General features: G+C 35.4%; 2 protein-coding genes across 2 annotated transcripts in view; one reads left to right on the forward strand and one right to left on the reverse strand.

Annotated features, from left to right (window-relative positions):
* Positions 1-6,736, forward strand: part of LOC107726184 (C-Jun-amino-terminal kinase-interacting protein 1-like) — a 30,427-nt gene extending 23,691 nt beyond the window's left edge. Inside the window, exons 7-12 of the mRNA XM_016535704.1 lie at positions 1,098-1,273; positions 2,187-2,290; positions 3,102-3,209; positions 3,432-3,502; positions 4,400-4,498; positions 6,589-6,736. Coding sequence (XP_016391190.1) covers positions 1,098-1,273; positions 2,187-2,290; positions 3,102-3,209; positions 3,432-3,502; positions 4,400-4,498; positions 6,589-6,661 — 631 coding nt within the window. The 3' untranslated portion in view covers positions 6,662-6,736. The remainder of the gene's footprint in view (positions 1-1,097; positions 1,274-2,186; positions 2,291-3,101; positions 3,210-3,431; positions 3,503-4,399; positions 4,499-6,588) is intronic.
* Positions 6,737-8,933: 2,197 nt separating this feature from the next.
* mrpl21 (mitochondrial ribosomal protein L21) overlaps positions 8,934-13,709 on the reverse strand; it is a 5,259-nt gene continuing 483 nt past the window's right edge. The window contains exons 2-7 of the mRNA XM_016535725.1: positions 13,449-13,494; positions 13,138-13,223; positions 12,102-12,265; positions 10,311-10,363; positions 9,441-9,544; positions 8,934-9,348 (exon numbers count right to left, since the gene is read on the reverse strand). Coding sequence (XP_016391211.1) covers positions 9,284-9,348; positions 9,441-9,544; positions 10,311-10,363; positions 12,102-12,265; positions 13,138-13,223; positions 13,449-13,494 — 518 coding nt within the window. The 3' untranslated portion in view covers positions 8,934-9,283. The remainder of the gene's footprint in view (positions 9,349-9,440; positions 9,545-10,310; positions 10,364-12,101; positions 12,266-13,137; positions 13,224-13,448; positions 13,495-13,709) is intronic.

Below are 13,709 nucleotides of genomic sequence, written 5' to 3' on the forward strand. Positions count from 1 at the left end.
ATTCGAATGCACGATCGCTTTTTACTTTCACTTTCGAGATTTGCGATCGCACGTGTTCTGTGTAAACTACAGCGGCAGTACTTACCACACATTTTACAAGATCAGATGCTTGTCAGTGGTGCTCAGGATCTGTAAATCATTCGCCATCGTCCTCAGTCATCTCTCCTTACTCTGTTTATGTGGTAAGTGAAATCTTATGTACTGTAATGTAACAGGCTACCGCTAGCAAGCAGCTAACCATGTCCCTTTAGTGGCTCGCGTTATTTGTTTTCCGTGCCTTTCTGAATACAGACACCAACCCATCCCTGCACTTCACATCCCCTGCACAGCCTGGAACATAGCATTTATTTCCATGATCTGCCATTTTCGCTATTATCCTCGCTTGTTCTTCACAACACCTGTAGAACTTCTGATGATTCGGCTGTGCAGGTTCAGCTGGCGGCTGGCGAACATGGGCGGGTTTATGCAAATGTTGGGGGCGTAACTATTAGTGATCCCGACTGTAACGTCACAGTCGGTGTTATGTTCTGATTCGCCTATTTTTCAGTGGTCTTTTGCATGCACAAGATTTACATAAGAAGGAGGAAACAATGGTGTTTGAGGCCCATACAGATGTACAGAACTGTTATTATTCAACTATGCCAAGGTAAATACAGTTTTCCATTCTATGGCACCTTTAAAGCTTTAATACAGACAGTACGGCAACTGCATGCGCGTCCATGTGTAACACTTCTCATAGCTATGTGAAAATAAGTGTATAAATGGAACAGAGCTGAGCTGATGATCTGAATGAGCCATATTTGTAGGCATTAAAGTGCCAGAATTTTAAAAGTCGATATCTCCGTTTGCATTGAACTTTCAGCTTCGTAACTTTGCAGATATTGTTTATGCTCAAACAGCAACATTACACAGAAACTAAGGTTAAAAAAAGTGAAATCGCAATCAACCACCCCTTTAAGTTATACAAGTTGAGTCTCTTGTTAATTATATGAGTAGTAAGTCACTGGGACAAAAAACGAGACACAAATCTCACCATCTGAGAACGAACCAGATAGAAAAGCAAGCATGTCCTCGCCTGATGGAAGTGTTTTTGGCAGGTTTGTCCCTCGTCATGATGACGAGCTGGAGCTGGAGGTCAGTGACCCTCTGCTGGTGGAGCTGCAGGACGAGGATCACTGGTGCGAGGGCTACAACATGAGAAGCGGAGCACATGGCATCTTTCCCGCTTATTACGCCACTGAGGTCTTCAAGGAGCAAGAGCTTGCTTCAGATGGTAAGAGCTGGAGATTCAGATCACTGTGTTTTGAATAATGACACGATTGTCTTCTGTAGAAGAAGTTCACTTCATAACTAATGAACTTTGCAACAATAACACTGTTATTGAATTAAAACGAAACAACATTGGACAACACTCTTACAAATAAAGGTGCTTAAAAGGTTCTTCACAGCGATGCCATAGAAGAACCATTTTTGGTTCCACAAAAAACCATTGAGTCAAAGGTTCTTTAAAGAACCATCTTTTTGCTACCTTGTTATAATCTAAAGAACCTTCTTTCGCCACAAAGAACCTTTTGTGAAACAAGCAATAAGCCCCAAGAAGCCGTGGTTTACAGTGAATATATAACAGCTAAGGGGCGTAACTGTTATACATATATAACCCTTAGCTGTTATAAATTCACTGTAAACCATGGCTTCATGGGGCTTATTGCTTTTATAAAATGGTTATTCCATATACGTAGTAAGGCTTCACAAAGTAAAAAAGAGCAAGTAAAGTGTAATGATATTAATAAAAACAGTATTCTTCCACCAAACAATGTAGTTCCTCAGAAACAGTTGTGGTTCCAACAAAGTGGTTGCCGGGCAACAGACAGAAGTAAACAAAGGTGTTTGTTTGTAGAGTAATTTACAACAGCTTCGAACGCGGCTCAGCCAATCAGAATCAAGGACCGGAACTCTCTGTTTTATAAGGAACCATTTAGACAAAAAACAGGTTCTTCTATGGCATCGTGAAGCACCTTTATTTTTAAGAGTGTAACGTGAGCTGAATAATGACGCTATCGTCTTTTTAGAGCTGCTTTACAGCTGAAATTGTATTAATTTCATGAGCACTATAGAAACAGATGTGACTTGGCTTTAATTACTTAACTGTTTGAGTGGTCTTTATGTCTCTGTCTTGTTCTCGTTAGCAAAAAGTACTGAATGGATGGAGAGATATAGCATGAAATTCCTCGGCTCGGCTCAAGTGCTGAATCACAAAGGCAATGATGTTTTGTGTGCAGCTATGCAAAAGGTTGGATAAGATTTACGTCACATTTCACTGCGTATTTTAAATGAACAAAAAAAAAAGTGCATTTCTTACAGTAATAATGTCTCGTGTGAAACTTGCGAACTTCACTATTCTTTGTTTAAAATGTTGCTCACATGAAAACAAATGTACGCTCAAAAAATATTTAGGCCTAAATTAAAGATTTATGTATTTGAATTGCATGTAAAATTTCCATTACACAGTTTTAATGCATATTTGTCAGTCATAATTAAATGAAACGGGTCAGATTTCTGTAATAGTACTAATATAAACTGAATGTGTTTTAAACACACAATAACCAGGTTTATATATTTATCATCGGTAAATCTGATTTGTCATCAGATCTCGTACATATTGCTTTTTCCACAGCTAGCCATATTTTAACCATGTTCATATTTTTAACTGAATAAATGTAATTCAGTTAAACAACGAACAGATTTATGCTTGATTGTAAGCTATTTGAATAAATATCATATATATATATATATGTCATATTTTATAAAATTCTAAATTATTTCAAACAGAACAGCACAGAAATCTTACCTGTTTCATATCTATTACGTTTATGTTTAACTGATAAACATGGTATGCATCACATTTATTAGTATCAAGTTAATATCAAGTTTATGAGTTTGTTTAACTGTGTAATCCAACTGGATGCACATTTAAGTTGAGATTCTAATACATAAATCTTAAATATTATTTGATTGTAGTGAGGGAATCAGCACATGCACTTGGGTGAAGCATATGTAAGTTCTTGATTAGACTGATGACGGTTGTTTATGATCGACTCCAGATTGCGATGAACAGGAGACTGACTGTCTTTTACAATCCTCCCTCATCCTGCGTCCTGGAGATCAGCGTGAAGGGACTGAAACTCACGGTGCAGGACGATTTCGACTTGGTAAAAGCGTGCATTACTCTACTGCATTAACAATGTTTGTTTTATGATCGTCCTCGAGCACGGTTTTGCATCGAGCATCTCCAAGACTTAAAACTTGAAAATGAAGACTTTCAAGTGAGGAATGAAGAATAATACTGTTGTTTGTTGAATATTTAGCTGTTTAATCAAATCAAACAGTACAGCTGAACTGGGATGAATTGTGTTATGAATGTGTCTCCACAGAGCAGCCAATATAGTCACTTTTTCCATTTGAAAAACGTCTCATTCTGTGGCTATCATCCCAGAAACAAGAAGTAAGTCGAGCATTTAACGGCAACCTTCCCATTTTTACTGACAGTGATGATGGTTTTATTATTATTAATTTGCATAAACACTACAGTTCAAAGGGTTGGGGTCAGAAAGGTTTTTTTGGAAAGAAATTACGTAATACTTTAATTCAGCAATTAAGGATGCATTCAATTGTTCAAATGTGACAGGCATTTATAATGTTACAAAGGATTTCGATTTCAAATAAATGCTGTTCTTTTGAACATTCTATTCATCAAAGGATCCTGAAAAATAAAACGCATCACGGTTTCCACAAAAATATGAAGCAGCTCTACACTTATAATGAAAAGAAATGTGTCTTGAGCAGCAAATATCAGAATGATTTCTGAAGATCATGTGACACTGAAGACTGCTGAAAATTCAGCTTTGATCACAGAAATAAATTACATTTTAACAGATATTTACATAGAAAACAGTTATTTCAAATTGCAATAATATTGCACAACTTTACTGTTTTTACTATTTTTTTTAATCAAAAAAATGCAGCCTCTGTGACCATAGTATGGAAGCCCGTTTCCGCCACTGAATAAAAAATAAAAGAGGTAATTGCGACTTTTTATCTCACAATTCGGACTTTTTTTCTCAGAATTGCGTGATACAAACTCGCAATTCAGACTTTTTTTCTCAGAATTGCGAGATATAAACTCGCAATTGCGAGAAAAAAAGTCACAATTGCGAGAAAAAAAGTCAGAATTGCGAGATAAAAAGTTGCAATTACCTTTTTTTTAATTTTTTATTCAGTGGCGGAAATACCATAGAGACTTCTTTCAAAAACATTAAAAAATCACAGCGACCCCAAACTTTTAAACAGTAGTTAATGCATTAGTTCTGTGGGTTTTATGTAACGTCTGGTATCTGCACAGGTATTTTGGCTTTATTACCAAACATCCAGCGGACGAGAGGTTCGCCTGTCACGTCTTTGTGTCGGAGAACTCCACCAAACCGCTTGCAGAGTCTGTGAGGTCAGTCTGCTTTATCTTGGCTTGACGAAGGCTTGACTGTTTAATAGTGATGGGAAGTTCGGATCATTTTACCGACTCGGACCTTTGAGTCTCGTTCAGCAAAATGAACGACTCTTTTTTCGAGTCATTTCGTTCATTTTAGCAAAATATAATTAAAATGTTACGTGTTACTTCCCTAACACTCAAAACTACTAATAAATCCCATAGACTTTCACTGAGGGGCATCAAAACTTTCGTACAATAACACATATAGGCCCGGTTTCATAGACAGGGCTTAGCCTAAACCAGGATTAGGCCATAGTTCAATTACTAATTTTTATAAACATGACACGTGTTTAAACATGTCAAAATCATGCGAGCAACATGCTAAAACATGCTAGCAACTTGTTAAATCATGCTAGCAAGCTGCTGTATTATGCTAGCAACCTGTTAAAACATACTAGCAATGTGTTAAATCTCGCTAACAACATGTTAACTCATGTTAGCAACAATTAAACCATGTTAGCAATGTGTTAAAACATGCTATCAACATGCTAAACCATGTTAGCAATGTGTTAAAACATGCTAGCAACATGTAAACTATGCTATCAATGTGTTAAAACATGCTAGCAACATGCTAAAAATGTGTTAAATCTTGCTAACAACATGCTAAACCATGCTAGCAACATGTTAAAACATACTGTGTTAAAACACAGCAGCGAAGTGTTAAAACATGGCAGCACCATGTTAATTTATGTTAGCAACGTGCTAAAACATGTTATCAACTTGCTAAACATTTTAGCAATGTTTAAGACAACATTTTAATAGCATTCTATTGACTTGTTATTGAGTGAAATCTTCAAACTGTAAGCTTTTTAAAGTTTCAAACAAGGTTTCATAGACAGGGCTTAGCCTAAACCAGGATTGGGCCATAGTTCAATTAGGACATTTAAGTAATTTTTATAAACATGCCTTAGAAAAAAGCATTACTGGTGTGCATCTTGAGATAAAACAAAGGCACTGACATGTTTTAAGATCAGTCAGTGCAAGTTTCTTTCAGTTGAAACAGCTCAGATTTACATTTTAGTCTAGGACTAGGCTTAAGCCTTGTCTGTGAAACTGGGGGATAGAGTATTTCTTTTAAAACATGCTCGCAACATGTTAAATCATGCTAGCAGTGTGCTAAGACATACTAGCAATGTGTTAAATCATGCTAGAAATGTGTTAAATCATGCCATCAACATTCTAAACCATGCTAGAAACATGCTAAATCATGCAAGCAGCATGTTAAAATATGTTAGCAATGTGTTAAATCATGCTAGCAGGATGCTGTATCATGCTAACAACATGTTAAAATATGCTAGCAATGTGTTAAATCACGCTAGCAACGTGCTGAGCTGTTAACAAAATGTTAAACTATGCTAGCAACATGTTAAAACATGTTAGACACGTGTTTAAACATGTCAAATCATGCGAGCAACATGCTAAAACATGCTAGCAACTTGTTAAACCATGCTAGCAAGCTGCTGTATTATGCTAGCAACATACTAGCACTGTGTTAAATCTAGCTAACAACATGTTAACTCATGCTAGCAACATGTTAGCAATGTGTTAAAACATGCTAGCAACATGCAAAATCATGCTAGCAACATGCTAGAAATATGTTTAAATCTGTCAAACCATGCTAGCAACATGCTAACAATGTGTTAAATCTTGCTAACAACATGCTAAACCATGCTAGCAACATGTTAAAACATACTATCAATGTGTTAAAACACAGTAGCGAAGTGTTAAAACATGGTAACACCATGTTAATTTATGTTAGCAAAATGCTAAAATTTGTTAGCCACTTGCTTAAACATTTTAGCAATGTTTAAGACAACATTTTAATAGCATTTTATTGACTTGTCATTGAGTGAAATCTTCAAACTGTAAGCTTTTTAAAGTTTCAAACAAGGCTTTGTCAAGCCAACATTAATGTTTGTTTATAAACTTTACTCATGTGCTACAATATAATGCATCTGTAATATATTGCACTCAATTCTTTCATTCTAAAACGTTTTATTGGCTCAGAAAGTGTTTATTAGTATATTCTCTGTCTTCTTTAACAGGAAAGCTTTCCAGTTGTACTATAAAGAGTTTGTGGAGGTCTCGTGTCCAACAGAAGACATCTACCTGGAATAATCTCTGAATACAACGCAGCAGTGAATATTACGACTATGCTACATGAGTATATGAGAAATAATAATATGTATATAATCAAAAGACTAATATATCTGACAAAAAGGACCAAACGAGATGAAGAGTGACTGACTGAGGGTTGTAACGTGATGCACATGACCTGGTTTTGTGTAGACGCACAAAAGAAGAACCAAATGAAAAATTGTACAGTAAAAAAGACTGAAATTATTTTCCAGATATTGATGATTTTGGATGCTTTGGATGAGGCTTTCATCCGTTTCTCTGCTCTTGCTACTGCGCTGCGCTTCAGGCTTCATAGAGGATATTTTTTCATTGCACAAAACCATGCATTCTCATAAAATATTAGTAAAACATATAAACGGTCACCAGTTTAACGAGACGAACAAATCTGCCATTTCAGCTGCTTGTGATGTCTTGATGTCTGTTGTGTTTTACAGGTATACCAGCATAATTCATTCCTAAAACAAGCCTGCAAAGGGAAATTCATAAGTATTATTCATTTGAAACGGTAAAATAGGACTCCTTTGTTACGCAGTTAGTCACCAAACTGAAAGACAGATCTATACATAGCTACAAAGGAGTTACAGGGCAATTTTATCATATTAATAGAAGTCATTAACAGCTGATCAGAAAATGTTTTAGGACTTTCAGTATTGCTTTTGGATCACGACATTCCCTCTTATAAGTGCAATGGAAATGGTTAAACTAAATAATAATAATATTAATAATAATAAATACTAGTGCCACGGGGCTCCTGTTAAAGCTCGAAGGTAAATGATTTTGGAAGAGCTGCGTTTTTTTTGGCTTGGTTTTAATAAACTCCTGAGGCATTTCTTGTGAAAGCAAGACCTTACATCAGTGCGAACAAATTATGTACAAATGATGTGCTCATTAAAGGCTTGTTCATCAAGGCACATTTGTAGATCACTTGTTTTATTTAGATACCAATATACTACAAACTAAATATATTTAATGGAGATAATACATGTTCTACATTTGTTTTCCAGATGTTAATATTGCGCATTTCTGTGAAAGGCTTATGAATCATTATAAATAACAATATGTACAATTTTAATCAATACTTGGAAAGGTTTTTTTATGCAGAGGGTGCCAGCGACCTGGGGTTTGTTGTTGTTTCACTTCACAGCATGATATTAAATTAAATTAAATTATTTTTTAATCTTGGTCAAGCAATATTTAATTCATTAGACCCTATCACTCATTCTTTGAATGTTACAATGTTTTTTCACAGCTTTTTTATGCAGATAACAGACCAGATCCTTTAATATTTAAAACAGGTTTGAGTATAATTAAATGGAAATGTATTACTATTTACAATTAATCCCCTTTATACTGCAACGGGCAAGTAAGCGGTTTTCTGTGAATGTGCCAGACTTCCGTTCATTAGCCTAATTAGAAGAATAACAAAGCCCTACAAACCAGTGTGTTTATGATATTACATTAAAATAATATGATAATACCACTTTGCAATTAAGCAGAATAAGGGGCTGTTTTTGTACAACCTGGAAGCAAATGATACCGGAAGTCCTGCACATTCAAGTTAAGTGACGCATTTACGTTAAAAATAATTATAAATGCCGCGATAATAAAGTCAATTATTACACTGCATTTAATTATACTTGCACCACGTCAAGTTTCTTTTTACCTGCTGTTGCGAAGCCTTTTAGCCAATCAGAGTTGAGCACATGAATGCGACGGCCAATCAGAGGCGTTTCAATTAAAGTTTATTTTTACCTGCTGTTGCTAAGCCTTTTAGCCAATCAGAGTTGAGCACATGAACGTGACGGCCAATCAGAGGCGTTTCAATTAGTCGCCACGCAGAAGATCCGCTCAAAACGCCAGTTTTGCTCAATGCATGTACACTTGTCATTTTAATAAGTCAACAACATCCAGATAGTCACAGTTTACGTGCCAAAACCTCATCTGTGTTACCCAGTTAGACATTATCTGATAAAATAAGCAGAATTCACAGCTGCTCCTCACAGACTTAATTTATACGCATTCAAATGGCATCTAGCCTGATGAAGGTCTATTGCATTATCTGTTCCCTGCTTCACAAAACTTAATTTTGTCAATTAGTCGCCACGCAGAAGATCCGCTCAAAACGCCAGTTTTGCTCAATGCATGTACACTTGTCATTTTAATAAGTCAACAACATCCAGATAGAGTCACAGTTTACGTGCCAAAACCTCATCTGTGTTACCCAGTTGGACATTATCTGATAAAATAAGCAGAATTCACAGCTGCTCCTCACAGACTTAATTTATACGCATTCAAATGGCATCTAGCCTGATGAAGGTCTATTGCATTATCTGTTCCCTGCTTCACAAAACTTAATTTTGTCATCACTAACGATCATGGACTTCTTAGTAGCTCAACAGACTCAAGGATTCGTTCCATCTGTATGAGACAAACACATTTACTGTGACACACAACAGACCGTTATACACAATAATACGCAGCGACTCACTGCTCAAGACAAAAATGATAGACACATATCTGAAAACTTTATTTACATGGTCTCAAACATGAAACTTGATTATGGCACATTTCTACTGGCAAATGCACCACGTTGTCAGCTGGTCAAAGCAGTTTTGGTGAGACGTCAATGGTGTTGATCCGTAATACGGTCTGTGGCTGAATAATGACTGTGGAGGGAAAAAAGTTGAATGAATGCATTGATGAAAAATTCAAACCATGAAAGACTAAACATCTATTTTGGATTTATTGTTCCTCATACTTCTCTTTCTTTGGAATCGATGTCTCTTCCAGAATCTCATGTGAACCATTGGCCAGGATTCGGTCTTCTCAATCACCGTAGCGTGAACTTGTACTAAATCACGGCTGAGCATCAGAGGAATATAATAATATAACATAAGCTCTACTAACAGAATCTGAGTCAATTACCACAGAGAACAAATGAATAACTGACAGAAAGATAAAGTGTCATCAGATATTCAACTAAAACCTATCAATGCATAAAAGTGACTTTTCATGAACCCAAAAAAAAAATAAAAATGTATATATATATATTTGTTTTAAATGTAGATGCACCAAACTTTTGTGTCCATTCTACCACGTCTATATAAATCCACAATCCATCATAACATCAGCCCATGCATAATGTCAGAAATATGCACAAACTCAAACCAGATGGTAGCAAAGCACGGTTTCACAGCACTGTACCTACAGTAAAACTCGTTTTCTAGCAAGAATACAATTTTGTATTGTCTATTATAAGTGTATTTCTGCACACATTTTTGGTTTGTTTTGCATGGAAATGCGGAGCATTTAAACACTAAAACTCACGAATGTCTTATTTTCCACTAAGTAATGCACTGGGTATTTAAATGCAAGTATGTGATCGTCAGACTTGTGCATAAAATAAACCAAAGATTATTTATTAGGAAAATACAATGACAGAATATACAACATTGTGCCATGGCAAACTGCTAATTATTATAAATCATTTTTTTCTTAAACTGAGGTTAAAACAATTACGTGTTAATCTTGCATCTTTACACATGGTGTCAGTTTTTATTAATTTAATATGAGGTTTATACAGTCATAGTTTCAAACTAGTGAAACTAGAATTACATTTGCATCTTACCTGAGAAGTGGTTTTCCAACAAGAGTGAAATCATTTCCTCCAACTAACAGCACCTGCAAAGAAGCGTTAGCGTGAAAACTTCGATTACTATACAAATATGTATCTTGTGTTGCATGCAAATAGAAGGTAACAAAACTAACAGAATTCAGGAAAAACATGCATCTACTAAGTTCAGGAATAATGCCACGGAGAACGTGCACTTGTTGCGTAGCTTGTAAAACGCCATCTTTTTTGCATTTACCGTAACGTCTTGAATTACGCACAGTATATTTGTTGAATTATTTCTCAGTATCAGCCAAATAATGAATGATATGTAACTGGAATAATCTTCAGGCATGTGACCTCAAAAACAAAATGACTTAAAATACATAGGCAATAATAATTAGTTCAAATAAAGTATCAAAAGCTGTTTTTATTGAGCAAAACTGTTCAAATACATAATGTATTATAAATAGTGCTGTCAAACGATTAATCGCATTCAAAATAAACGTTTTTTTTAAATGTAATATATGTGTGTACGGTGTATATTTATTATATATATGTAAATACACACATACACGTATATATTTTGAAAATATGCACATGTATTTACATGTATTTATATATATATATATTATAAATATATTTAATATACAAATATAACAATTTTCTTAGATATATACATGCATGTGTGTGTATTTAAATATACACAGTACACACACACATAATTTGTAAACAAAAACTTTCATTTAGGATGCAACTAATAGCGATTAATCGCTTGACAGCACTAATTATAAACAAGAGCTAATGTACATTACGCATTATAACAAATGCCAGCAGAGGGCGCCAACGGCCTGGCGATTGCTTTACACTTTACTGCGTAATCTAATATTGACATTTCATTCAAATGTCCACTTAATCTTCAATATTTGGTTATTTCATTATGATAGAAAAGCCACAGCAACTGTAATTTCTTCAATATGTGGACATCAAAACGTGTGAACTCAGAGAGAGAGTTTGAGCTTTTATTTTGAAATCGCGATGAACAGTTAGCATATTAAAAAAAGATACTGATGTATTCTCCTGGGTTTGCGCAGATATAAATCATTTACCTTACAAATCTGATTAAATGAACGTTATAATAAACCCAAACTCACAACAACATGCAGGGATGGAGCTTGAGACGCTCCTCAGATGTAAATGATAACAGTTTGTGTGGAGCAGCATTTACTGTGAACCTACACGCATGTAAATAATTAAAGTGCATATATTAAACCTGCATATATTTAATTAAATCGTAGCGTTTGTGAATTCTTAATAGCATGATGCTTTAATATGATTTTGAAATGGGTTTAATATGTGACACTGGAGCACAAAAGCAGTTCCTAACAAACCATACATCAATGGAAAGCTTATTTATTTCGAAAAATTGACACTTATGTCTGGTTTTGTGCTCCAGGGTCACATTTGTGGAACGCACCACTTCCGGTATTTTGCAGATTCCTCGACATTGCCAAAATGCAATCGAGGATTTTTTAAAATCGAATACTCAAATAGAATCAAGGATTCATTGAAGCCCTAAAAATCGTACATATCGTGCCTTTAAATCTTGGAATGTCCTTAAAATTGTTTAAGGACCCAGCTGGCCATTTGGATAACGACGACGACGACCCAAAAACATTTACATGGATCATCCCACTGAGGTCAGAAAACACTGAAATCCCATCCCCGAGTCTTTGCATCTGCAGTCCAGTGAGCTGTACAGTAACCCGTGTGTGAATCTGAATGCAGTGTTTGAGTGGATGAGAAAACCTTCTCCATTCTTATGCTGTCGCCACACGCCGCATCAATGTGGTTTTCGATGAGGATCAGGTCTTCATCGGTCACTTTCCACTGACGGCTGGCGAAATGAACCACAGCAAACAAGCGTCCGCACTCTCCCTTCTCAATCAGCCCGTTCACCTTCTGCACGATCGCTGTGAGAGACGGCATTAAAACACAAGAACATCCGACTCAAAATCAGCAAAACTCTCTCGTTCTGCTTTCAGGGTATTTACAGAATGACGGAATAAAATGCAAGACCTTCAAATGCTAAAATGAATAAAAACTAGTGCTGTCAAACGATTAATCGCGATTAGTTGCATTCGAAATAAAAGTTTTTGTTTACATTATATATGTGTGTATAATGAATATATAAATACACACACATGCATGTATATATTTTGAAAATATTTACATGTATATATTTATATTCACAGTTTATATTATATATAAATATATTTAATATATAAACAACATATTTTTCTTAAATATATACATGCATGTGTGTGTATTTATATATGCATAATAAATATACACAATACACACACATATATAATGTAAACAAAAACTTTTATTTTGGATGCGATTAATCGTTGCCCAGCACTAATATAAATATACATATATATAATAATAATATATATAGATATAAAGAATATAGATATATAAAAAGATAATTTTGCAAAAGCGTTAGTTTACAAGTGTCTCAAACCGTTCTGTCCCCAAATTCCATAATTAAGATTTTTAACAATATTTAAGACTTTTGTAATGCAATATCAGAATTAAAGGCATGCTTTTTTATAAACGTGGTCCACGTTAATTGGTTTTCACTGCAGTTATTCAACTAGGAGCCAATTTCACTATATTTATGGCATGTTAAAATCATCACTGCTCGTCTGAATATAAATGCTTTTTGAGAAAGTTAGCAACCAGGTGTCAAGTACATCAGGTGCGAGCAAAGCAATCATTTAGCTCAATTTTCACACATTTTTAGCGGTCACAGCTGAGCTCAGATCAGCCAAACACTTGCCTTGATGCCGTCTTTCCTCTTCTTCAGGATCAAATGCAGGTAGTTCAGGCCACGGCGGTCTGGAGAGTGACGTCTGTGGAACATTACTGTAACAGCACATTAAACTAGGTATGCATACTAAATACACAGCATGACTTAATATATATAAGAACATGGCAACTATTACATGTCCTCAACAAGTCTGAAAAATGAAAATATTCTTTGAGGTATACAGACCAACAGCAGACCAATAGCTGAAAAGGCTTATGTTATAGTTTAAGGGATCTCAAAAGAGAGCAGAACACGCATGCACACTACAAGATGATGTTTACCTGGCAGGATAAATGATGCTGCTGGAGCTCTGAAAGCCAAAACCACCTGCAACACGAGACGGGGACGATTCAGACAGATATATACAGTGATGCATGAGAGACCCTGGCAATAATTTCTCTAAGTCAACCCTTTCGAAAAATTCACATTTCAACTTTTAACGAAACGTTTAAATACTGTTTTTCCTCGAAAGAGTTGAAACTGACACCGAACTGAAGGAATAACCCTTCACACACACTCACACACACACACACACACTCTCT

Source organism: Sinocyclocheilus rhinocerous, unplaced genomic scaffold (assembly GCF_001515625.1).
Source record: "Sinocyclocheilus rhinocerous isolate Xijiao unplaced genomic scaffold, SAMN03320098_v1.1 scaffold1898, whole genome shotgun sequence".
Lineage (NCBI taxonomy): Eukaryota > Metazoa > Chordata > Actinopteri > Cypriniformes > Cyprinidae > Sinocyclocheilus > Sinocyclocheilus rhinocerous.